General features: G+C 36.2%; 1 protein-coding gene across 1 annotated transcript in view; it reads right to left on the bottom strand.

Moving 5' to 3' along the window:
• MIPEP (mitochondrial intermediate peptidase) overlaps positions 1-27,678 on the bottom strand; it is a 178,961-nt gene that overhangs the window by 50,320 nt on the left and 100,963 nt on the right. The window contains exons 15-16 of the mRNA XM_078147078.1: positions 25,781-25,855; positions 22,054-22,173 (exon numbers count right to left, since the gene is read on the bottom strand). Of these exons, the coding sequence (XP_078003204.1) occupies positions 22,054-22,173; positions 25,781-25,855 (195 nt within the window). The remainder of the gene's footprint in view (positions 1-22,053; positions 22,174-25,780; positions 25,856-27,678) is intronic.

Genomic DNA, 27,678 nt, shown 5'->3' with positions numbered 1-27,678 from the left:
CCCTATACTAATGAAATCATGGTTCTGGTTAAAAAAAAAACCCCAAAACTCACTAGAATCTCAACACTGTGAATAAGACTCTCAGAAGTGGAAAATACTTGAAAGGTTATTTAGTCCAAATCTCAAATTCTCTCAATCATTGTCTTGCACAACTATAAAATACATCTTTGGGACACATGATGGCTGAAGAAACTGGCCCACTTCGAGAGTGGTATCTGGTTTCTGCTAAAAAAAAAACCCAAACTTTAAGGTGACTCAGCTTCATAACCCTTCCTGCAGAAGACAACAAAACTTACTTATGTAAGGAAAGTGATTTTAACACTATACTTCTCCCATTGGTGAGTTCCTCTTGGGGCCTCCATTTGGGGCAGGGGAGGGGTTAGGGTTAGATCTGCTAACCTTCATTCCCTCCCAGCTGGGCTTGTGAATTTACAGACTTCAACTCTATGTCTCATCTGCAATCTCTCATGGAACATCCTTGTGTTATGTTGTTCCCCTTCTACCACTGGTGAGCCCCTCCTGGAACCAGCCTCTGAGGAGTGGCCCAGGTCTCCCCACCACTTTTAAGTTCCCTTGTATGCTGTCTTCCCCCATTGGATTAGAAGTTCCTTGAGGGGGAGCTGCTCATATTTGTATCCTAAGTGCTTACTACAGTACCTGGCACATAAACAATAAATGTTGGCTGCTTTGCCTTGACTAGTGGTTATCTTGGTTTTAAATCATAGCAGTAAAAATTTATAGACAATGGGAGGCCCTTTTCCATTTCTTCACAGACTTCCTATTTCCATATCATTGATCTTCTCTTGGTAAGATGGTGCCAGCAAAAGCATATAACTGTCATTAAGACTTTGCTACTCCCACCTTTGACTCTCCATACTAATCTCTTGTCATCTCTATAATTCTTCACAATTTTAATGGCCATCGGCAGCACGAAGGCAGGATTTGAGGACAAGCTCTACCACTAAGTTGCTATGAGAACCGTAGGTAAATCATTTCTCTCAGCTCCAGCTTCTTCATCTGAAAACAAGGGACTTGGACTGGAAAGTTCCTTCTAGCTCTAAGATTCCAAGATTCTAAGATTCTATATTGTCCCCATTCCTAACAATGTTTCCACAAGCCACAGCTGGATTGTAAATTTCCTGAAGAAGGAGATCACATCCACTTCCTTTCTAAATTCCATAACATCTCTTACTCCCATACAGAAGGCCCTCACTCAGCATTACTGATTGATTGGTTGGTGTACTTTCTGCCATCCAAAGTTCCTGGTATAAATGCCTAGAGTAGACAGTATAGCACTCATGCTACAAAGACTTTAAATCTGCTCTGATATAGGACAGCAGGTTTTTTTGTCTAGGCTTCGCTGATACGTTTTTATAGATTTTTGATTACTAGTATAACTTTAGGTAGCCAATATGTTGCTATGTTTATTTTTAGACTGTCAGTTTGGGCTATATGCAGGGTTTGCCTAGAGTGCATTAATACATGATTATAGGCTTCTTCAACTGTCAAAACCACAAGCGAACAACAGGCTCACTTTGCTGTGTGAGCTCATAAAATTCCACTTGTTGATAACTGTGCTGTGATAAGACAGCAGAGCGGGAAGAAGTAAGTGTCTCATCTAGTTTTTACGGCTAGGTCTCCAACTCTTTTTTTTTTCTTCTGTTTAATACTCTCTAGGTAGTATAATTTGTTCATCTGTTAAACAATTTGATATTAAGTATTACTCCATGCAAAGTAACAGGCTTTGCAGTGGAGGAGATACAAAGACAATTAAAACAAGGATAATACCAAGGTTTCAAGCCTGGGTGACCAGGAGATGGTAGTGACCTCAACAGTATGAGTCGACGAACTCAATATGCAGAACGAGACATAAATTTTTGCCATGGCCATTGCAAGACTTTGTTTTGCTTAACTTCGCATAATTCTTACAGGGCTTTCACTTTTTTTAGGTTTGTGTATGTTTTTCCCCCCAGTGTGGGGAAGAAATGGGAGGGAGAGAAAATAAATGTTTGCTAATTGAAGAAAATTAAAAATTAAATAAAAGGATACACTAGGCTGGAAATTATGAATTCCTCATAATCAGGGTACAAAGGAAGAGTAAACAAAGTGATGAGAATGGGCATCAGGTGAATTTCACTATTATCTGAAACTGAGAAAGGAGGCTTGACCACATACACAATCTGATGTAGAAACATGACATTTTAAAGAAGAAGAACGTTGAAAGACCTAAGAATGCTAATCAATGGAATGACCAGTCATGTCTCTGTAGGACCTATGATGAACTATGTTTACAAAAGTGACAGATACAAAGTATGGAGACATGTTTTTTTGGACATGGCCACTGTGTGGATTCATTTTAACTATATTCATTTCTCACAAGGTCCCCCCCCCCTTCATTTTTAATTGGGGTGGCTTAGTCAATAAATATTTAATAAGTACTTTCTATATGCCAAGCAATGTGCTAAGCCCTGGAGATACAAAAAAAAAAAAGGCAAAAGACAGTCCCTGTCGTCAAGAAGCTCACAATCTCATGAGAGAAATAATGAGCAAACCAAAATGTGCAAACAAGCTATACACAGGATAAGTAGGACATAACTAAAAGAGAAAAAGTACTAGAATTAAGAGGAGTTGAATCAGCAATAGTGATGCAAAAAAAGAGGGCCACTGTAACATTGTTTAACAGGGGTTTGGTTAGCAACAGCGATGGGAAAAAAAAAAAGGCCACTGCAATATTTTTTAAAATGCAGAGAGGAAAACAGAAAGTACTTCAGAGAACAGCAGAGACAAATAACACATTAAATTTATTACGCAGTTTTTAAAAAGCAAGCTGAATGAAATGGACATTTATGGTTTTACACAGAATCCTCTTCTTGTATTCTGTTGTGAATATGGAAATGCTCTTTTTTATGTTTGATTTTGGCGTTGTTACTTGTTTGTTTGTTTTTATGGGCAGCTAAGTGGTGCAGCTGTGGATATAGCCTTGGGTCTGCAGTCTTCAAATTTGGCCCCAGACACTTACTAGCTGTGTGACCCTGGGCAAGTCATTTAATGTCTCTTTGTCTCAGTTTCCTTTGTAATATGGAGATAATAACAACACCTATCTCCCAGGGTTTGGGGGAAGATTACATAATAATTGTAAAGTGCTTAGCACAGTGCCTGCTATATTGTAAATGTCAGCTATGATAAGATGATGAAGAGGAAGGAGGAGGAAAGGGAGAGGGAGATTTTTTTGCCACCATGCCTTTACTTAGCACAGTTTCCTATGCTTAGGTTACACATCTTAACAAAAGACTCTACCAGAATTTTACTAAAAACATAAACATCCATGGAATACCAGACAAATTTTAATGGTGAACTCAGAAACTTGATTTTTAGTTTTGAATATCATTACCTTGCCAAAAATTAAAAACTCTACTTGAAAAATCTATGAAGACAGAATTTACTTCCCATAGAGAATATCCTCAGTAACAGCTACATTGTGTTCCTGTGTTCTCAATTTGAAAAATATATCTTGATTTCAAATTACTTAGCTCATAAAACAAATTTTCAGGTAGCATTACTGTGTTTATGTTTAACACCTACGGTACTCCTACTTAATTATAACCATGTCTGTTCAAATACATAGCAACATAAGCTAGAAAACGATTCTTTTTAGCTAAAAACACTTATTCAAGGAGTAACAGGGAAAGCCAAATTTCTATTTTTAAAGGCAAATAATTCTCTACACAATGTGGAAATTTTTCAAGAGTGTTACGTCCTTTTCTCTGTGTATTTCAAAAACTATTAAGTTCCAAAAGCTCCACATTACAAAAATTAAAGAAGTTATAGATGCTTATTAGTGCACTTTCTCTAAAAGAAAGGCAAGAAGTAGGCAGACTATGTTAAAGAGAGTATTCAAACTAATAATAAAAATCATTCTGACAACCTGACAATTTCCCTTTGTGCAGTTAGCAGGTATGTGGCCAATGGAGCATCAAAAGAGTATGTATTTAGTTTGTTTATACCAACAATTTTTTATCAATTATGAGCAGTGAAAAGAGTATTTTTGCTAAAGCACTGGTGGAATCAATCTCATATGAAAAGCACCCCAAGTAGGTGATGATTCCAATGAAATATAAACATTTGTCTTATGCAACACAGAAAAAGTATGTCAATGAAGAGGTTAGCAAACATATTCTTTTCTGCTCTCTCAGTTCACCCTACTAAAGTTAGCATATATTTTGGGAGCAGGCAGGACCAATGCGGCTAAGGACCTCCCAAACCTAAAGTTCCTGACCTAATACAATAAGCTACTTGGAATATGAGTTACTTGAGGGCAGGGACCATAGTTTTATCTTTCTTTGCATCTCTAGCACTGTGGCACATAGTAGATATTTAATAAATGATTGTTGACTGGTCATTACAGGAAGGAAAATCCAGAGATATTAGTATGAAGAGAAAAAAATTAGCATAACACAAAGCAGAGACAATGTTGGGCTGGTTTGTAAATGAGGCAATATTTGTCCACGTCACCTTCTTATGAGCCTCTTTAAGTGACCCTCCCACTATAGAGGGGGACCCTTCTAATTCTGTAATTCATGTTTTAAACTTTTCTTTCCCCTTATCAAAATGTAGCTTATCATTTTTCAGATAACTGTCACAGTGTAAAATACTCTCAAAAGAAAAGAATCTCCCCCATGCTGTTAATGACTGATAAAGACATTAACAATTTTTCTTCCAGGGGCATTTTCATAAAAAACACAGGACTCTTTAGATATACATATCAATCCCACAGATCCTCCAGGAGAGGCGCAGAGGAAATATTTTTGCTCAGGAAGGCCTTTCTGGAAGCCTTTATATGAGATGATTGACACGGCTAACTTAGACCACCAGAGGGGACCAGACTGACAAGAAGACAATGTAGCACCATCAGGATCTTCCCTAAGCTATTGAGAAGCAGGTATGTGGAACAATCTGACTCAGAGCTCAGGCCAAGCTCTCTGTAGGCTCATTTTCTGCCTCAATAGCTTTGTGTGGTTTTGTGAGGTAATACTAGTTGTGGGCCTCAGTTACCCTTTTAGCATTTTGCAAAACAACTAATACACCAAGTCAGAGCTAGCTTAGCTGCCGTGTCTCTTGGCTTGAAAAGGAGACTCTTCTAAGCCCCTCTGGCTTTTGCACTGTTTTGACTACTTGGCATTTGGTTAAATTTCTCTAAATGTCTAATTTCCATTTCCACAGTCAACAGCTTACATAAATAAGTCAGGTCAGAGCTGGCGCAATAGTATAGCACTTTCTTCTCATATCTCTTCTTTGTTCTGCTTTGATATCTATTTTGACCTCTGTTCCACCATGCCAACAACATGACTGCACATCCACAGACACTGACAAGGAAAGGACTATGCAGTAATCATTTGTTTCTTGACAGTTAATAATACATAGCTGATTTCATTTTTACGATGTTATTCAGTGTTCTCCATGTCTGGCTTCCTCCAACTCACTTTTATTTGTGACGTATAAATGATGAGATTCTTCAGCAGTCTTCAAACCTTTTGGTATCTTCCACTTCTAAACCAAAATTGCATTCTCAATATGGTTTTGAGCTGTATACCCCGTGCTCTGACACCATCAGGGTGTATGCTAACTTAGTATGGAGGAGCTTATCAAATTCCTCAGGAAATTGTTTTTACTTCTCCAGCTTATGCTACGTGATAATGGTGTGTAAGCAGCAGTTGACTCTGTAGTGGACTGCTTATGATCATCACGAGTCCTTCAAGGCCTTTCAAACACATGGGGAAAGCAACTCAGCCAATTTTTTTATTCACCTCTACAAGGAAAAACTAGCTATAAGCTACCCTTCTATATTATTCTATATTACCCTTCCTTATAGTTTCTGCTTTCATTTATAGCAAGAAGAGAGAATGCAAATTTGACAGAGCTCTTCCCATAATGTGTCAACTTATTGGTCATTTAGCAAAGGATGCATATTAAGAATATCAAAAGTTAAATTACTGTTTGCAGATAGTCTATCAAGAGTGCATTTCCTAATAATTTCCCAATAATACTGTGGAGATTGAGTTGGTCATACAAAGTTTAGGGCCAGCCAGCTTGAGTTTTCAATGTTTTATGGGCTTCTATGGCCAAAAAAAACACCCCATCACTTGTTGGCTGATTTTCTGGTAATGAGCCTCTCTGAATTTAGGGAGGCTAATGTTTTCCCCCATCAGATTACCTTACATTTACTCTGTATAAAACTTGCATGAACTTAGTTGTGTTAAACGTTTTCTCTCCCATTAGATTATATTCTCCTTGAAGACCGGGATGATTTTTGCCTCTCTTTTCATTTCCAAAATTTAGCACAGTATCTGGAACAAACTAAGCACTTAAAAAATGTTAACTAACTTCTCCAGGACTAAAAACACATGGTTTTCAACTGGGAATATTTTCAGATTGGCAGAATCTGTCTGAAAATTTCCCATGGTAGGAAAAACCTAAAAAAAAAGTCACCTGTTCACCGTAATAAAGCATGAAAATAGTGCTTTAGGAGAGGGATGATAATAAGAATCTTAGAAAAATCTTAACAGCAGTTAATATGTTATTCTTTCCCTAGGTTTAATAATTACTAAGACTCTAACATTTAAATACATAAACTAAAAAATGCAAATGACTATGCATGGTATGGTTCTTAACCTCTGAAATTAGTGATAAAGCAACCTTTAAATAAGGATATTACCTTTATTTGTTAAAAGTTCACAAGCTCAACTCATGACATATATATATATATTTATATTTATATTTTAAAAGAAAAGGAATGCCGAATACATTTTCCAAATACTGCAACTTTCTCAGTTGGATTTTGCTCTTTTTTTTTGTACTAAGGCAGATTTGAACAGGAGGTAATCTGGGTATGGGCAATCTGGAAAATGATTCTAATGTTTGAAAGAAGGCAAAAATAAAATTTATTAGCTGGAGTAAAATAAAAGTCATTAGTCCCCATATTCCCTTTGCTGAAAGATGTCTTCAATTTAATTTTAAAATCCTATTAACTTTCCCTTAAAGTTGCCTAAAAGGCATAAAGGCTAGACATACACAACCAGGAAATATATCTTTCTTGTTGCTAAGATACAACTAAGTTAATGAAGATGGCTAAAACACCTTTAACTCTAGGAACATAATAACCTCCTCCATAAGTTTCATGAAGACATTCCAGAAGTTTATTAAATAGCTGCAGATTCTGTAGCCCAGGGCTTACAATAATATGTCATTTGCAGGTCATGTTACTGCCTGTATTTTGTACAGTATAACTGACACAAATAAGATATGTGACTGATCCAATGAAATTATTAAAGTTGCCTGTTTTTTTATCAACATATCATCAATCTTGCCTGATTATCTTGTCTGAAAAATTTCCAAAATTCCTCATGTAACAGTGTTCCTCCCCATGCCCCTTCCCCATTTCTATTAGTAAGGGGAAAAAAATCTTACAAAACTTTGGTTGAAATCTATGGAAAACCCAACCAGTCTTGAAGAGCTCCTAATGTAACCAAGTAAGCTAGGCAATATTAATCACCACTATCATTTTTAATACGCAGTTACAGTGTATTAAACAGTACCTAAGTATTACTGAAAAGGATGGACTGGAGTGGGGAGAAACTTGAAGCTCAGTAGTTGACCAGCTGATGATTGCAATAGCACAGGTATGGAGGTGATAAAGGCCTGCACCAGGGGAGTAGCAATGTTAGAGGACAGAAAGGGCCAGAGATGTTATATGAAGGTAAAATCAACAGGACCTGGTAACCAATTGGTCATGGGGTTGACAAAGTAAAGAGTGTTAAGGATAACATTTAAGTTGTGACCTTGGATGGCTGGATGGTAATGTCTTTGATAATAATAGGAAAGTTGGAAAGTGGGGAGGTTTTGGAAGAAAGATAATGAGTTCAATTTTGGGCATGTTGAGTTGAAGATCCTATTTGAGATTTCCAATAGGCAGCTGGAGATGCTATGGATGGACCATGGGAGCAGATGAAATCACCAAGTGAGATAGCACAGAAGGAGAAGAGAAAAGAATGAAGGACAGACTCTTAGGGGATATCCATAGTTAGTGGGCATGATCTGGATGAAGATGCAGCAAAAGGGCCTGAGAAAGAGTAATCTGGTAGCTAAAAAGAGAACTAAGAATGAGCTGTGTTGCAAAAAGCTGGAAGACAGAATATCTAGGAAAAGATGGTGATTGGCAATGGCAAAGGTCATAGAGAAGTCAAGAAGGATAAGGACTGAGAACAATTAAATCTGGCTATTAAAATCCAGAATTCAATATCATTGGGGTGAATAGACAGATAAATTAAATAAAATATAAAATTATACAAGTAATTCCAAAATACAGTTGATTCTATTAACCAGTGTTTATTTATAGAAACCTATTCTGTGGTTTGGAAGAGATCAATGGCACTACTGTTAGTTCAATGGATTCAATTCGACAAGCCATTTTATTAAGAGAAGTGTTAGGTGCAGATATAAAACTTAGATAAGACAAGGCTACTTTTTTCATGAAACTATGAGACTAGTGAGAGGAAGTGATGTACCCAATAATTAATTATGAGTTTTTAGCCTTTATTATGTAACTCAAAACCTTTATGCAGGAAGTGAGACTTAAATGATAAGAGGGTTTACCTAGGCATGAAAAATAAGCATATGTAAGTACAAATCTAATGACATGATCTACATCTAAATCTATGACCCTATGCTTTATGACAAGAAAGTCTGACAATTATTTAGGAGAAGATAAGAAAACTGAATAATATGAAGCATCTGAAGCTCACGCTTTGTAATTTTGAAGCAAGAGTTCAAACAGAAATGGGGGCCACTAATCCATACCTATACTGACAGTTTTTAAATGTAATGTTATTAAAAAGGTTGAAAGTTTTTTTTTTTGGCATCTGAGAAGTGGGAGAAGCACCCAACCTGCCCCCATGCAGCTCCCAAGTGAACCCACCATATTTTCCTTATATGACTGGGCTCCCGGGCAGGGGAGGCTTTGGCACTGGGAACCTGAAGTGATTATGCAACAATGACCACAGGGGATGAGAGGCTTGGGGGCCAGCTGAGGCTGAGCTGTTGGGGCAGGGCAGGTTCCTGCATAGATGGAGGAGGGGTGCCCTTCTAGGCCATGTGCCCTGGGGAGGTTGGTTTGTGCTGGGGATGGATGGGGAGCTAGAGGCGACTCTTAAGAGCTCTGGGGGAAGAAAAGTAATGTTACTTATATTTTATTGAACTTTTATTTATTTTGTTAAATATTTTCCAATTATATTTTAATCTGGTTTGGGCCACCATTGGGAGTGTTGCTAGACATGTTTGACACCTCTGACCTACAGCATAGTGGAAAAAATGAGCCCACATGGCTTTACACATCAGTACTTTGAAAATATTTATAAAGTATGTGTTATCAAAATAATGTTTTCCTGGTCTTGCTGGCATCATGTAGCTGATTTTATCATATTCAAGAAGGTCAGTTAGTATATTTTAATATTCACATAATCACTGTAAAAGAGACTATTATAAGTCTGAGTAACGTAACAATCACTGTTTGCACCAATTTGCGACAAGAAAGGCAACAATCTATTTTGAGAATAAAGTGGTTTTAATAATAAGTGATTGGTGATTTTTAAAACAGTTCTGACAATAAATACTTTGGGGCTTCTTAAGATCAGCAAGGGGGCAGCTAGGTGGCGCAGTGGATAGAGCACCAGCCCTGGAGTCAGGAGGACCTGAGTTCAAATCCAGCCTCAGACACATGACACTTACTAGCTGTGTGACCCTGGGCAAGTCACTTAACCCTGATTGCCTCACCAATAAGAAAAAAAAAAAAGATCAGCAATGAAAAATTATTAGAGTCAGGGTTAGAATTCAGTTTCTAAAGCCTCAAACCCATATCTAACCCCAGCTTGGCTTTGAAGTGATCCACCACGCTGATCTCAAGATCCATTCTTTCTTAATATCTCAACTTAATTAACAACAAATAAATCTGACTTCTCTTGTTGCAATTATCTGACTTCTCTTGCTGCAATTAAGAAATTCAATGTTATCTAGAGTTATCTTACTTCTTTTGGACATTGTATTTTTCTTAATAATTAAAACATCCAGGAAAGCATTTTAGTCTTTTCAATATTTTTTTTATCTCTATGTTCATCTGAATCCTATCTTTAACAAAGGTTCGGTTTAAGCTTTTTAGATGGCTACATCATGTTTTAAGATGGAAAATTAGTTGAGAAAAGTGGTTATGGAACAAATATAAGCTACCACTTGATTTACAGACGTTCATTGCTTTCATTTGATGGAACTAGTACTGTGAAATGGTTGTTCAAATTGTACTTTGGCTTAAGTGAAAAACAGTTATTACAATAATTGTATAAATAATTTCAAATACTGTTTGATTTTGGATTTTAAGTGTCTGGACCTTTCTAAATGGTCTATGACAGTCTGGTTTCACTCTTCATTCTCTATCAATCACCAAACTATTTCAAAGCTCCCTTTAGACACAGAAAAATACATATGTGACAAGAACAACTGCATGATCCACAAATCTGAAATCTGAAGATAATGACTATTAAAGAAAGACAACTTACTGGGTGATCTCTTTTACAATTAATATATCCTTTATAAATATAGGTATATAAATGACAACTGGTTGGGTGTATTATACTTGAAGGCAAGTATAAAATTTCAGAAAGCCCCTTATGGTGCAAGAAATTAGCCAACTTTCTCAGGGAGACACCTGGTGGTCAGACAAATCACCAACAACAGTTGATGTCTTTATTGGAAAACCAAAACTAAACCTGGATCTCTAGTTGTTTAAGGGGCATCTTAAACACTCTAAGAGGTTCTATCTGGTTTTCTCCTTCATTGATCTCTTATTGGTTCATTTTCAATTACTCAAAGATGTTGTGATAATTTCCCCCAAATACCATTTTCATAGAGTAACTCCCCCATTTAAAGAAGTGTCTGTGCTTGATTTCTGTGCATTTTATTCAACCTTACATCAATAGAGCCTTTGAAATCTCCTATCAATTGTCTTCTACCCATATCTTTTCCAACTTTGTTTCCCTTTGCTCCCATATGTAAGTCCAGACAAACCACCTGAATTTTGTACAGAAGTCATTCACTCCTAAGTCTGTAATTTGAATTTTCCATTACTTTCCCCTTGTAATCCAACATGAAAAGAATTTCCACCATAACAAATCTGACAAATGGTCATCTGGCCTTCCTTAAAGACTATTAGGGAGAGAAAATGCCTTGAGGAAGCTCATTAAACTTTTGGACAGCTCTAACCTTTAGTGAATATCAGAGCATATCTGGATATCCTGGATTTCCTCTCCTCTATTACACACTCTAAGAGAAACTGATCACTTCCCTCCAAGGTTCGAATCCCTGGTTAGTAATCATAAGTTCTTATTGGTTCTTTCACCTTTTTAATGATGAAATTATCACTAAGGTCAAGAAGAAAGAAAGCTCTAGAAGATATCTGGATAACTAAAGTCTCCCATCACTACTGTATCATGTTTGGGATTTAAGCTTGTGAACTATTTTCCATACTCCTCATCTGTCTCCTTTGTCCTTCCACATGATCAGTAATATGCCTCAATGACAAAATCATTTCTGTCTTTCCCTACATTGACTTTTTACCCAAATACTCTCTGTCATGCTTCGTCTGTGTTTCCTAGATTTCCTCACATGAATATATTTTCTTAAACCAGCCCCACCTTTACAGTGCCATAGTCTTAGTGTCTCTTTATCTTTCAGGATTGGCTAGGCAATGGGGTTAAATGACTTGCCCAGGGTCACACAGCTAGTGTTATGTGTCTGAGGCCGGATTTGAACTCAGGTACTCCTGAATTCAGGGCCAGCGCTCTATCCACTGCACCACCTAGCTGCCCCTGTTAATTTTCATCTGATCTTTTTCCAATTTAATGCCATACACACTAAAACATATATATAAATAGGTGAGGTGTACTAGGAATTAAAATAAAACACAGCACTTAGGTTTATAAATTAACTACATCAATAGTTGAGACTGTGTAGTAAGGGTGACCCTGAGATCTCACAAGTCAGTGATTACCCTGGAAAGTCGTCAGTTAAGTTCCCTCTCCTAAAGGACTATCAGCAACTAGCACTGTACTGTTAGGGCTACTAATGCTACAAGAGGTATTGTATCTTCAGTACTAGTCATATCTAACATGAGATAGCTACAAATATAATACTACTAGAGTCCTAGAATGCTGAATCTTCTTTTAAATATTTTTTATTAATATCTTTTCTTTTTACACCATTTTTATTTCCTAATACAATCCATCCTTCCCTCCCCTACCCAGAGAGCCATCCCTCATAACAAAGAATAAAAGAGAGGAAAAAGTTTAGCAAAACTGAGCAACACACCAACTGGGCTTGACAGTATATGCAATGTTCCACATCCACAGTCCCTTACTTTTTCACAGGTAATAAGATATTTATTTCCCATAGTCCTTTGGGACCAAGCATGGCCATCACAATTACCACACTGTTCAGTCTGTGTTGTGGCTATTGGTCTATCCACTTGCACTATATAGTTACTGAATATACTGTTTTCCTGGTTCTGCTTACTTCACATTTTGTTAGTTTATATAATTTTTCCTGTGTTTCTCTGAATTCTTCACATTCACTATTTGAAACAGATGGTGTGATAATATTCCATTAAACTTATTTAGATATTCCCCAACAGAGGGGCTTAACAACCTTCTTTAACTGCGTTAACTTCTGACAGAGACAGGAAGAGCATAGGAAAACTGAGCTTCTCTCTCCAAGAGTTTGGAACGCTGATTTTTGAGTAATTGTCAATATCATGTCGCTTCTCTATCTTACTGACCATAACAACATGTAAAGACTATCTAATATTTTAAAAGGGCATATTTCTGTTCATTTTTTCAGTATAGTATTAAATGTAAATGTCCTTGAAACAAACAGGATTAAAAACATTCATCTAAACATAAATATATGAATGCTGTCTAGTTTGTCAAACATTTATTCCATAGAATTATAACTGGCTCTTTGACCTCAAGGAGGCAACTTAGGTGGCTTAACAGATACGCTGGGCCTGGAGTTAATGAGACCTGAGTTCAAATCTTACTTACTAGCTGTGTAACCCTGGGCAAGTCACTTAGCCTCTGTTTGCCAAAATCTACTGGAGAAGGAAATGGCAAACCACTCCAGTATCTTTGCCAAGAAAACTCCATGCTCCACGGGGGTCATGAAGAGCTGGCCATGACTTAACAACTGAACAACAAAATTTGACCTTGAACAAATCATTTCATTTCAGGAGGTCTTAGTTTTCTCACCAATAAGGATGATGGAGCTGTCCCAAATAATCTCCAGGACCTTTACTCATTAAATTTCATAGTGTTCTAATAAAAACTCTGTCTTTAAAGAAATCTCTGCAGTGCTAAAGATGTTTTAACACTTCAATATAAAAAATCTCTCCAGAGATGGAAATAACGTTTCCAAACCCACAATCATAATTTGACTATTTACAGTATCTACGAAGCACTTGTTATGCAATTCAAATAAAGGATCAAGGGCAGTATTTGTGAAATAAAGCCAACATAAATATAGCATTCATCTCATCTCCAGTTTATACGGAGTAAGGCTCTTAAGTGGTCTCCAGTGTGATTATTTAGAACTGGGTTGTAACCAGATGGTAACTGTTAAAACTGTTATGATTAAATGAGTTATCCTATTTGGGAATGGACTGAGGGCAGTAGGGGAAGGGGTTACTAAGAATCTCAGGACTTGACTATATCTTCAAATAGAGATAATCATTGTTCAGTTCCTTTTAGTTGTTTCTGATGCTTCATGACCCCACTAGGGTTTTTCTTGCAAAGATACTAGAGTGGTTTGTCATTCTCCAGCTCATTTTACAGATGAGGAAACTAAGGTAAACAGGATTAAGTGACTTGCCCAGGATCACACTATCTGAGGCCAGATTTGAACTCAGGAGGATGAGTTTTCCTGACTCCAGGCCCAGCACTCTATCCATTGCACCACTTAGCTGCAGAGATAATGGTATAAATACTATAAACTCCTTGATAATAATAACTTTTATATAGCGGCTTAAGATTTATAAAATCTTTTCCTCATAACTACCTTGAGAAGCAAATAATAAAGGTATTATTACTCCCATCTTACAGATAAGAAAACCGAGATATGGGAAGGTAAAGTGTCATAAATGCAGAAAATCACACATAACTATTAAATGGCAGAGTTTGGAGTCAAATCCAGGTCCTGTAACTAACTCCATGTCTAGCACCTTCTCCATGCTACCAGGATGATGCTAAGAAATGAAATAACACCACATTTATATAGTGTTTTAAGGCTCACAAAATACTTTTTAAAAAATAAACTGAGAGAGGTAGTACAGGTGTGGCTCTCCTCATTTTATAGATGAGAAAAACTACTGGTTTTTGTTTGTTTTTGGGGTGGGGTGGGGCAATAGGGGTCAAGTGACTTGCACGGGGTCACACAGTTAGTGTCTGAGGCCAGATTTGAACTCAGGTCCCCTTGACTCCAGGGCTGATGCTCTATACACTGCACCACCTAGCTGCCTCTACTCTACTAGGCTGATGCTAAGAAATGAAATAACATCACATCTATACAGTGTATTATGGCTCACAAAACATTTTTTAAAAATCAACTGAGGGAGGGAGGTAATATAGACATTGCTCTCCTCATTTTATAGATGAGAAAAACTGCTGAGATGAGACCCCAAGATTTTGTAAAGAGCACATGATTAAACAGGGATAAGTGGCATAGCTGGGACTCGACCCCAGGTTTTCTAACTTGAAGGCCAGTGCTCCACTATTTGTGATGTTGCCTTTAGTACTAAAGTCCCTGGAACTAGACAACCTTGTAAGGAACACAATTTTTGTCATAATACATTGGTGACTTTTTGCCAAACTCGGTCTCAAATAAGTTCTTTTTTTTTTTCAACTAAGTTCTACAGCAAATCTTATTACTCTGAGTTTTCTATACATTCTTCACATATAAAAAGCATAGAGTGTGACTTAAGGAATAATCATTTTTTAAAAAAATGAAACTGAAAAAAAGTCTAAGATCTGTATGTCACACACAAAGCAAAATTTTACTGGCATAAAGAAAACTTTCTACTATTATGCCAAACTATCTGTCATTCTGCAATATGTGTGAAGGTCCTTCAGAATCCCCAGAGGCCTAAGCAGTTATAAACTAGGAGGAGAACGAAGACAAACCATTTTTTTCTTCTTTTAAATGCAGTACACTAGCCTTCAAAATGAAAACAAAAACCTAAGGTGTTGACTGGAATTAAAGGACTTAGTATAAAAACAAAACCAAAGCAGTGATACAATTTCCGCATGCTTTAAATCAATGAATCTAAAGTTGCAGCTGTCAGACAAACTGAAACTATTTAAATTCTTAGAAAATGACTCAATCAAAAGATTAAAGTTTCAATTTATAACACTTCTGTGTTTTAGTTACAAAGTCATAAATAAATCCAGCATGACAGAGAATGTAAATATTTTATCAGTTGTTTATGCTGGCAAAGAGGAAAGGAATTTTACATGCAATTAACCACTTAGGTGTTTCTAGATATGCACCATATGCTCTTCGTATTTAAGATGAGATAAACACAAATAAGTACTGGTTTGTTTAATCTCACATTTGCCTAGCAACATCAAAAACATAAAAATAATTGAGATCTTTAGCCAGACCAAAGATAGTTTTCCATGTAAGGGGAAACATTTAAAAAACAAAACAAAACAGAACAAAAAACTTCATAGTGCCAGTGTGGCTATGAAATCTCATTCCCAGGAAAATATTAAAATAGGAAGGATACCCAATTCTTCCGAAGTAGCTTACTTTGAATGCTTTATGGAAGAAAGGAAAATTCTACCTGATTGTCAGGGGTTCTCTTTTCATATTATTTCAGAAATGCATTACTCATATTTCAAAAATGTAAGCATTTACAACTGCGGCAAACATCTAACAAATGGCACAGCAAAAGTCAAATACAATTTGAAAATTTACATTCTTATTTTAAAATACCACACAAAATAAATTCTCTATAATTTTTAGACAGATGATAGAAATCTTTAAGAGATTCAAGTCTTCATAGCAGAGAATTTTACAAAGAATTAGGCTTCTAAAATAAAGTTGGCCCTACCACTTCTTGTTGTTATTCAGTAATTTTTCAGTTGTATCTAGCTCTTTGTGACTCCATTTGGGGTTTTCTTGGGAAAGATATTGGAGTGGTTTGCCATCTCTTTTTTTAGGAAAAGGAAACAGAGGTAAACAGGGTTAAGTGACTTGCCCAGGGTCATATAGCTAGTAAGTATCTGAGGCCAGATTTGAACTCAGGAAGACTGACTCTGGGCCAGGCACTCTGTACCACCTAGCTGCCCACTACATCATAAGTAAGTTAAGATAAAATTATAACGCAATTAAAGTACAATCTTCTGTGGGGCTGCTTGAAAACAAAAGTTTTCATCTCTCTGGGATTTCTGGTCATACAGCAAGAAGAAAGGAAAGTAGATCAAAGCTGCATGTTGCACTAGTATGCACAAAAAATTTTAAATGAACCAGGAGAAGGAAAGTCTTTAATGTTAAAGGATTTGCTGAAATACTAAAGTAAACACAAACATACATACAATTGTAAACTTTAGTTTGAATTTTTGGAAATGTCTTCAAAAAAGACTTGTGTAAAACACACACACACACACACACACACACACACACACACACACACACACACTCTCTTAGCCAATGAGAAGGAAGAGCTATTTTGGTGAGGAAGTGTCATTGGACATGGGGGTTGTTGGCTGAATGTTTCTTGAAGCCACAATTTATCCTGTCTCCTATCAATTCCCTTTCCAAACTATAGGAGAACTGGGAGAACTACACTAAGTGTCCAGGAAATGTAGGAATTTAAGAAGTTATGGCTGAGGGGCAGAACATATGACCTAAAAAGCTGGTAAAGAAGCTATATTTAACTGTCACCCTGCCTCTCTAGCCTCATCCTAAACCTCAGGGTCTGGAAGGACAACTTGGTGTCTCACTGATACCTCAAACAACATTTCCAAGAAAATGCATGATTCTCCTTACAAACCACTCTCTCTTCCTAGCTTCCCTTTTACTCCTAATGGTACTAATATTTTCTCAGTTACCCAGAATCAAAATCTTGGAGTTTTGTAGCTTCTCCCAGTGGAATCTGCCTTTATAACATGTATCTGTCCCATTCTCTCCACTCTCACTACTAACAATGTAATTCAATGAATGAATGAAATCCATTTTTAGACAGTTAAGACATAGCCGAGCATGCTCTCCCCTCAAGAAGCTTAGTTCTAAAGGCAGAGAGAATATATGAGAAAAGTGATAGCCAGGGAGGGGTGTTTTTGATTCATGAAGTCATAGGGATGTTAAATGGAATAACAGGACAGTTTTTTGACAGACACAATATAATTCCCAGGGGAAGAGTGGAGGGTGGGGACAAAGGGTACAGGTAGAAAATAACTGGGGAGAAGATGGGTTACAGGGAGTGGAGAGCCCAGAAGCTTAGCTCATCCCAGGCATAGTCTATGGGAAACTAGTCAGGAGATCACTACATTAGTCCAGAGAAATTGGACCACCATAGATTATCCCACCCTCATGAGTGATTTTTCCCTCCTTGAATCCTTTCTGCCACTGTGTTCAACCTTTTATTAAAACAATAATTTTTAATTGCTGTTTTCTCTATCTTATATCACCACAGAATCCCATAGTATTCACCTGCCACCACCGCCTCCTCTCTCCATCTTGAAAGCCATATAGATGTTTATTTTTGCTTTGTCTGATAGAATGATGGCAATTCCTCCTTTTCTGGATTCACTTGAAGCATAGTCAATATTTTTCCATCCCCTTACTTCTATTTTGTGTATGTCTTTTTTTTTTAATTTTGGTTCTTGTAAGCAACAGATTGTAGGACATTTTTTAATCCAATCTATCATTCTTTTTCATTTTATTGAATTGTTTAATTCACTCACATTTAAATACATAAGAGGTTTATATTTTCCTCCATCTATATCCATATTTTTAACTTGTGGTTTCCCTTCTTCTGCTGTAAACACAGTAATATGTTCTTTTAGTTACTTTAATCTTTTTTAAAAGGTGGCCCTGTTACAACTGGCGCTCTTCCTCTTATCCCTGATCGCCTTCTCATGTTACTCTTTTCCTTTAGGGTTTTGTTCATTAGTTCCTCTTTCCTGCTTTTAACTTGTTATATATTTCTCCCCCCCCTCCTTTTTTTCTTCTCAGTCAGGTAGATTTCCCCTTCCTCTTTTCCCCTTCAGCTAGTTTTTTACATTAGTTTTTTTAATTTAATTTTTTGTGCCCCCTTCAAAAAAGGTTTCTTTCACTTGCTTCATCTTCTTCTTCTGTTTACTTTAGACCTTCATTCTCTGATTCATGACCTCCATACTCATCTGTTCTCTTTCCTTTCTCTGTATCCTTCATATAATCAAAGCTTCCAAGGTATCCATTCAAGGCTTTGCACTCCAAGCACTTTCTGCCCCTGCCTTGGTGAGGCACATCCCATGGATTCTCCTTTTCCATTGTGCCTAATTCTCAGAACGATGCCAATTATTGCAAGTGTCAGAGAGAACGTTGCTCCCCAGTAGTGCACGTCCCCGCTTCCCTCCATCTGTATCTTCTCTTATTCACCTGCTTTTTCTGCATGTGTCTGGAAATCTCCTCCCTAAATCAATGCTCTCCAACTTTTCCAGGTGCCAGCTGCCTCCAGGGGTTCCAATTCTACCTCTTCCCAGGACAAGCAGACTTTTCAGGCCTCACATACTATAAGTCCCTTCCCTCAGGAGCATTCCTCAGTGGAACCCTTCTTACCTTCAAAGTAAGGCCTCCTTCCTTTCCTCCTCTTTTCAATCTTTCCCCCCTCTTCCTCACCTACTCCTTTGTAGGCTCTTCTTCACTTAATTGCTAGCCCTTGATTTGGCGCTGGCACATCACTCACTCCACTCTATCTCCCTGCTGCCCTCTCCCCTTTCATGTATCCTCTCATGTTTAATGTAGTTCCACAAAAGAAGTATTCACATGTAGATAGGGTGTCGCCAGGTTCGGTCCATAATGCCCCTGTTCACCTCTTCATTATTACCTCTACCAGATTTCCTCCTTCACTTGTCTCCTTGTGTATATTTAGAAAGGAGTCTCCTCTGTTGTCACTATATTACTATTACTCTCTTTGCCTGCCACATTATTCATTCCTACTACATTTCTGTTGTTTGGGGTGCTCAAAAGGCAATAATAAGAATTAAACTGTACATGGTAACATGTAAAACACTAAATGTCAATGAAGTTTAGAGAAGAAAAATAGCTAAGAACTTGGTTTGTCTAATATCGTTTGCATAAATCCCCTTCTATCCTCTGACACTGCCACTATCTGGCACAGAACTTGATCATGTCTAATCTGGACTACTTAATGGTCTGCTAGTTGGTTTCCCTGCCTGAAGTCTCTCTTCCCTCCAGTGCATTCTCCACTCAGCTGTCAAACTGATCTTCTTAAAGTGTAGGTCTGAACATGTCACCCCCTACTCAATAAAGTCCAGTGGCTCCCTATTATGTAATCCTCCTCACATGTGATATGAAGTAATTGATGAATATATATACATATCAGACACTCCACATATCTCACCACAGAAAAGCATATCAATATAGTACACCTAAATACCTCAATCCATAATCTCACTGGTATGAGATCAACATTCACGCCTTTTAATCCTGTGTGTCACACCTCTATGTGTTTCCTCAAATCTTCCATACAGGATTTGTCTAATGTACTGGAGGCCTTCTTCCATATCATCACATACTTCAAGGATTTCAAAGCAGTTCAAAGGACATCTGCTACTCTTTGTTCTCATTCTCAATCAACCAAGCAACAAACATTTATGTTTATATTTTTGGATATAGTTTTTATTTTAACCTAGAAGCTAGATGGAGCCACTGAAGTTTAATGAGTAGAAGTGTGATACGTGTAGACTTGACCTTCAGGAAAATCCCTTTGGTAGCTACGTAGAGTATGGATTAGAATGAGAAAAGCTTTGGCATGAAGACCAATTGGGAAGGCTATTACAGTAGTACAGGTAGGAGGTGATAAGGATCTGAACTCAGGTGGCAGTTATGAGAGCAGAAAGAATGGGACAGATGGAAGAGATACTATAGAGGTAGAAATCTGTCTGGATATATGGAGGAAATGAGAGTGAAGTGTCAAGTCACATATCAAGGGTGTGAACCTGGGTGAACAGAAGGGCTGGCCCCCTGACAGAAAGAGGAAAGTTCAAAAGAGGTGTGAGTTTAAAAAGAAAGAAAATGAATTATTTTAAGAGTCTCAGATGCTTATGGGAAATCTAGTTTGAAGTATCTAAGAGACAGATGGTGAAGTGGGTCAGAAGCTCTGGACAGAGTCTGTGACTAAATATATATGTGGGAGTTGGACGCATAGAAATAAGGCCCTAGGAGAGCTGGGAGGAGAAAATCAGTCCCAGGAAGAGAAGTGAGGTACAACAATAGCCAGAGGGCATTATATGGATGATGACCCATTAAAGGTGACTTGAAATTAGCTAACAATCTGATAGGGAGGTGGAGACAACAAGAAAAATCAGTCTGTCTCTCTCTCACACACACACAGTCCTCTCTCTCTCTCTCTCTCTCACACACACACACACACAACACACACACACACACACACACACACACGAAAGGAGAGAATATTCAGGAAAAGAGGGTGGTCAAATGTGTCAAATTCTGCAAAGAAATTAAGAAGGATGAGAATGGAGAGAAAGTCATTAGATTTGTCAGTTAAAAAATCATAAGAACTAGAGAGGATCAATTTCAGTTGAATTATAAGAGCAGAAGTCAGAATGCAAAGGACTGAGAAATGAGAGAGGAAGTCAAGATAACAAGTATAGACAGATTGTTTGTTTTTTTCCTCTATCTGTGACTGAGAGAGGGGAGAGATAAAAAAATGATACTTTGAGGAGAAGGTAAGGTCTACTGTAAGTTTTTTCAGGATGGGAGGGCTGGGGAATATTTGCAGACAGCAAAAAAGAAACTAATAGGAAAAGACTGAAGATTGGTGGAGATCACTGTTGGAGAAATCTATTGGACAAGATGGGAAGGGATGGGATCAAAGGCATATGCTATATTTAACTTTGTATATTTTTATTTCTCACACTGAACTTTAAGCTTCTTGAGTACAGGAATGTCATTCAAATTAGGCCAAAAACTAAATCAATATCTTATATAAAATCTTGCTTCATAGTGAAATGTCTAATTGTTAGGATCTAATAGAAATTTTAATACATTATAGGCACAATAACTAATGATTAACTTAAAAACTAATCTTTCTAAACCAAGCTTACAAAAACCTGTTCTAATATCCAATGTCACCAAAACAGACTCTAAGATCTAAAAGATATGGAAAAGACTATCTAATTCTACCCCTCATTTTACAGATGAAGAAACTGAGGCCCTCCAGGATGTTAAGAGACTCACCCAAAGTCAGACAACTAATTGGAGACAGAGCCAGGTGGTACTGTTAAAAAAAAAAAAGATTCCTTACTACCACTAACAATAATTAGGACTTAATCAGGCCATTCATCTTTTCATCAGCAATGAACTACTTTTTTCACTACCTGCCATGAATAAATGAATGGAAATGAAAGGAAAAACATAAATTAGCTCTAGTGATTAATTTCTGTCACAGTCTTAGAAGTCAAGCAAACATATTCCTAGAGGAAACAGAAAGACTTTTTAGAACTGCTATGAAGTTTCGGAAATGTTAAAGATGTCAATTTTATAAATGAGCTATACATTTTTCATTAAGCGTCCTCAGTTGCGAAAATTCCTACCAGAAATCCAAGGATTTCATGTTTTGTGAGGCAGAAGGTGGTGACAGCCTACCCACTCTGCTCAAGTCCTAAAAAGAAAATTTCAGACCTTTTAAGGGTAATATTAAAGTCTAGCACTCACAGTGTTTGGTACATATGGGAGCCCATAAAATTTCTCCTGTGTTTCCTTTAAAATTTCTGTGGTTGACCTCTTTAAGGGATGCTTCCCATGGTAGATTTGATCCAAAGTTGCATAAAAGACCTAGAGAAAGAAAAACATAGATTTAGCTTTGGCATATAGTTCTGACATTTAAGATGTGGTTTACCAAATTATAAAACATAGCAGAATAAAAAAAAAATAACTGAAAATATCTACAGAAATATAAATGCATAGATGTTTTCATGCTAAATATAAGTACTACGTTAATGATTAAAGTAACACTACCAGCCTTCTCAAGATTAGCAGTTGTGTACATTATAAACCTTGAATCTTATGAGTATAGTTCTCTTTATATACTATATATAAAAATAAGTTTTAAACCACAAAGTTGGAGGTTTGCCAATATTTAAGTAGTTGAAAGTGTGAGAAAACAGAAAGCTACAGCTTGTGACCTTATGGGACATAGCAAAGCCTGTAAAATTTCTTCCTGGAACTCTAGTATTTTTAAAATGAGACAACTGATGTGGTCAGTGACTATATACTGAGGTGACAAAAGACAATACAGGAAATTGAGGTGAAAGAGAAATTGCAATCTAGTGTCTGGTCTTCAGATGTTACAAAGGATTGTGACATAGTTGTTGAAGAGACTGAAAAGAAAGGCAAACAGGGTAATAGCACTTAGTATTAGAAGGTCACATGGGAGGTAGGTACTTGCCTAAGAAGAATTCTGGCTTAATTGGATGGCTAGGAAGTAAATGATCACCTCTGAATATAGAACCAGGGACAGGATATATGTAATTAAAACATAATTAAAGAGTAGAGAAAGGGAAAATACATTTCCAAGAAAATTAACATTGATGCTTTCAGAGCTTTGTGAAACTACACTTCAGATTTAAAATTGGAACAAAGGAGAATATGATTTTTACTGAAATATCTTATAAACCTCAGAGTAGCACTAAGGCAATGAAATAAAAGAGTCTATCTTGTATTCTAAAAGGAAATTCTGTCATAAAAATGTTGAGCTTGAGACCCTTATCTAGCCAAGATAGATCTGGAATTTGTAGAGAATGTGCAGCTGTTAACTTAAAAGGAAAAGGGATTAGTATGGATAAAATAAAAATTCTAAATAACTCCTAGCTTCTGGCTTCATCTAGATATAGGATTATAGGTCTAAACTAAATTTGAGCTTTCACCAGCTAAAATGCAGACATTTCCTAAATATAAATATTGACTTTGTCTAATGGCTACTGTACAGCTGCAGTTCAATATAAACTTTTTGATTCTGTCTTCTATAATGGGATGAAGTGGAAATAGCATTGGATCTAGAGTCAGAGAACCTGGGTTCAAATCTTGGCCAATTGTGTGATTGGGGACAATCATTTAATATCATGGGCTCTAGTTTCTTCTTCTATAAAATGAAGTTTTCAGACCAGATAACAGCTATAACCTGGAGAATATATCTTCCCAGAGAAGCCATGGCTAAACTCTGTTATAAACAGATAATTCTTTTGGACTGGTCCTAGATTCCATATAGTAGCTACAATTCATTTAATAGCTTCAAGATCTGTGTAACCTGTTATACTGTATTGTACTTTGTGTGTGCTTGTCTCAAATGTTTGGAAGATAGGAAAGAACAATGTGAAGCAGGCTTTTCAGGGCAAGGACGACTGCCTCATCGGCCCCAGGAAAATTAAATACTTCTGTGAGTCCACCATATTGCCAGAGTACCTTCAACAGATTGGTGTAAATCAACACATTCAAAATATAATTAGTACATAATTAATTTAAGAATTAATGATGTAAATTCAAAGCTCTTCATATAGAAATAGATGGACAACCTATACTTTTGAGTGAGGAACTGAAAAATACATCTAATGAAAGGAAATGAATAACAGAAATTGTACCACACTTGAAAAAATAACTATGACTCAAACATTTCAGGTGACAAAATGACAAGGACAAAGACATTATCTTTAATTTTAACAATTGTATACATTCAAAACTGCAAATTCTATCATATCTTGAGGAAGATTATATTTTATATTGTTGCACATAAACACCAGAAAAAAGGTATAGAGGTTAGGCTGGCCTGTAAGATAAACTAGATACACTAACACTTCAAGTTGGTAGAAAGCTATTCTGTATGACATGGATTATATGGATTATTATTATGTATTCAATACCACAGAAAGTCTGCATTTGGAAGGGAAATGCTAAATGGTACCTTAGGACCACAAACTTGCAGAATACCATTTTAAAACAACACACTGTTTTTAAAAAAAGCATGCTAACAATTTCAAAAAATGTTTAATCTCTTTCTAACTCACTCCTTAGAAATGTGAAATAAGCCTACTCCTTCTCAACTTTGTTTTGGCTCCACTGTACAAGCTTCTGTTGTGTAATACTAAAGCTGGCAAAAGAAAATATGCTGGCAAAGATTTTTAGAACGGTTTTCCTTTTTAAAGGAAAATATTAAAACATTTGTTCAAGAACAGAAAGCCACAATACGGGCTTTGAAAATGCAGTATCCCCATAGATGGAAAATGGCAAAGACAGATTCATCAGTCATAAAATGCCTTTTATTTTTAAACTATTTAAAAGTCCTTAAAAACTCATTTTTATCTTAACATATTATTTCTATATAGAATAAGGGTTCTTAAATTTGAGGTCTACGAACTTGTTTTTAAAAATATTTTGATAACTGTATTGCACTATTAACTAATTCCCTTTGTAACTTAAACATTTTATTTTATACATTAAAAATATTATTTTGATAAGGAGTCCATAGGCTTCATCAGACTGTCAAATGGGTCCATGACACAAAAAGGTAAAGGACACCTGATACAGACAAAAGTTGAAATCTAAAGTAAAAAACAGTGTTCAGCCTCAGACACTTCACAATTACTAGCTATGTGACTCTAGGCAAGTCACTTAACTCCATTGCCTAGCCAAAAAACACAAAACAAACCAGAAAACAAAAATAAACTTGTTAAATTTTTATATCTATGTATCTTAGACATTTTCATTTCTGAAATAAAAATTTAGACTGCAACAAAAGTAGGGTTGATTTCTTTATACTGTTTTTATGCTCTGGGGACTGGTCTTGGGGAGAAAATAGAAAACTACAGAAAGATGTTTAATACACTGGCTAGAACTTTTAAAATGAGGGCACTGAGGTTGTGCCTAGATTACAGACTTCCATATTAAAATTGAAATTTCATCAAATACTCCAAATTATAAGTGTCCAAACACCTGGTTTCAGGAGGTCATGACAGACTATCAGTGTATTTCACTCAATTTTCCAGATTTCACCTGAGTGTTTAGTGTCAGTTTACTGCCTGAAAAATAATGTTAATTTTCATTTAAATTTCATGTTTAATAATTACAAAAACATGTAAGAGGAGATAAACCATGGGATTTGATTTTCATCCATGCCATTGATAAAATAAATGATTTGAATGAGTTTTGCCTTCTATATGCTTTGATTTTTCAATCTGAAAATGAGATTAATTTTACTTATTCTTTAATAAGGACCTTGTAAGAACTGAACATGTCAATTTTGGTAAGATTCCTGTAATTCAGATGAAATATGTTTTAGAATTTCAAGTGTTATTCTAATAAATGTGCACCATTGGCAAGAACCTGAGGTTTATGTTTATTTTAGAGAACTACTCTGACTAGCCATAGAAAAAAGGCACATAATACAAACCTGAAGTTGCATATCAGCCGCAGCACAGACCTTTTTAGATTCACAAAGTCGAGACACCATATTTTTTGGCAGTGCCTTGAAAAAAAATACCATAAGTACTAAGTAAATTATTGAAGAACACATTCATTGAACTATATTTATGAGCCAGAATCTAAAAAATATATCAAATGAAATAAAATGCATAATGGAATTTTATACTTTAAAAATAATTATGACTTTTAAATAATTCAGGCAACAAGATGACAAGATTGAAGACATTTTGTTTAACTTCCCAAAGTGGCAATTTGTCAAATGGAAGTTTATACATTCGGGTATACTTTTAAAAGATCCATCTATAACCTCAAGGGTAAATAAATACAGCATTATTCCTTTGTCATTTATGAAGCCCACTTAAACATTGTGTCATCATTTTTAAAGCATATTGATACAATAGGACTAAAATGTCAAAATGCAAGGAAATAAAGTTAGAATCGGGAGTGCCAGTCATACTTGAAACTGAGCTGTTGCAATTTCAAATAACTATAGTAATGAACTCTTACTTTCCAGCCTGAAAGAATGAAAGTGCATATTTACTGGTCCCTATACTGGACCATATTTATGATCTAATATAATTTATGGCTTCCTTCATATAACTAATGAAGATTCATTCTCTATGCTGAAATTGGTTAAATAAACTATATTTATCCTCAGAAATAAACTATTGACTTGAGAAAGTACATTTTGCTTATCTAGTATGCATAATTAAATTTTATACTTTAAAAATAATTATAATTTTTAAATAATTCCCTTAAGATGACATTGTTGAAGACATATCTCCAAAGTATGGTAGCTAGGTTGCACAGTGGTTAGAGTGCCAGACATGAAGTCACGAAGACTCATCTTCCTGAGCTCAAATTTGGCCTACTAGCTATGTGACCCTGGGCAAATCACTTAACTCTGTTTGCCTCAGTTCTTCATCTGTAAAATGAGCTGGAGAAGGAAATGGCAAGCCACTGCAGTATCATCAAATGGGGTCACAAAGAGTTATACACAACTGAAACAAAAGAAAAACAACTTCCAAAGTACAAGCTCTAGGTTAATTGATGTCAACCATTCAGCATTTATTTAACATTTCACATCATTTTACCAATATAAAAAGGTACTATTTTAGACAAGTATGTTTAAAATAAGAAATAAACAGGAATGGTAAGTCAATAGTTGATGATTTCAAAGGATATATTAAGTAAAAATTGCAGGAAGATATGGTAGAACTTGAAGAAAAACATAGATGATGGCAACTAATATGGACACAAGGTAGAGGAGAAGGGATAGGAGGGAAAAAATTAAGAGTGCCATCAATGCCACCTCAAGATATAGACAAAATAATGAAAATTTGTTAGGAGAAACCAGAAGCCACATCTTGGCACAGCACTGGGTGCCACAAATCCAGGAATACCATAAATAAATAAAAGCACAGTGTAAAGAATAAATTAACTAATTTTTAGAGACTGATCAAAAGGATTCATAAGAAATAGGAAAGGATTGATAGAAAAATGTTACTTTGACAATGATAATTTATCATCAACACCATAATGAACATCACCAAAAAGTATCTAAATTTCAAAGGTAAAATCCTACATTTGGGTTCAAATATAATTGTAAAAACATAAGATGAGGATTATAGTTAGATAATATTTCATGTGAAGAAGATAATGAGGACTTTACTTGAACTTCCTTATGCTTTTAACAGTGTGATATAATAGCCAGTGAAGGAATGCTATCTTAGGCTGCTTTAACAGAAACAGTGTCTAGACTAAGGGAGGCTATGGTTATGTTGTCCTCTCCTCTTCTCAGACCCAGTATGACTGTCTTCAGTTCTAGGCTACTCATTTTAGGAAGGACGTTGACAAAGTGAAACA

Source organism: Phascolarctos cinereus, unplaced genomic scaffold (genome assembly GCF_003287225.1).
Source record: "Phascolarctos cinereus isolate Bilbo 61053 unplaced genomic scaffold, phaCin_HiC Scaffold_726;HRSCAF=1367, whole genome shotgun sequence".
Classification (NCBI taxonomy): Eukaryota; Metazoa; Chordata; class Mammalia; order Diprotodontia; family Phascolarctidae; genus Phascolarctos; species Phascolarctos cinereus.
This window is presented reverse-complemented; position numbering and strand designations above follow the sequence as displayed.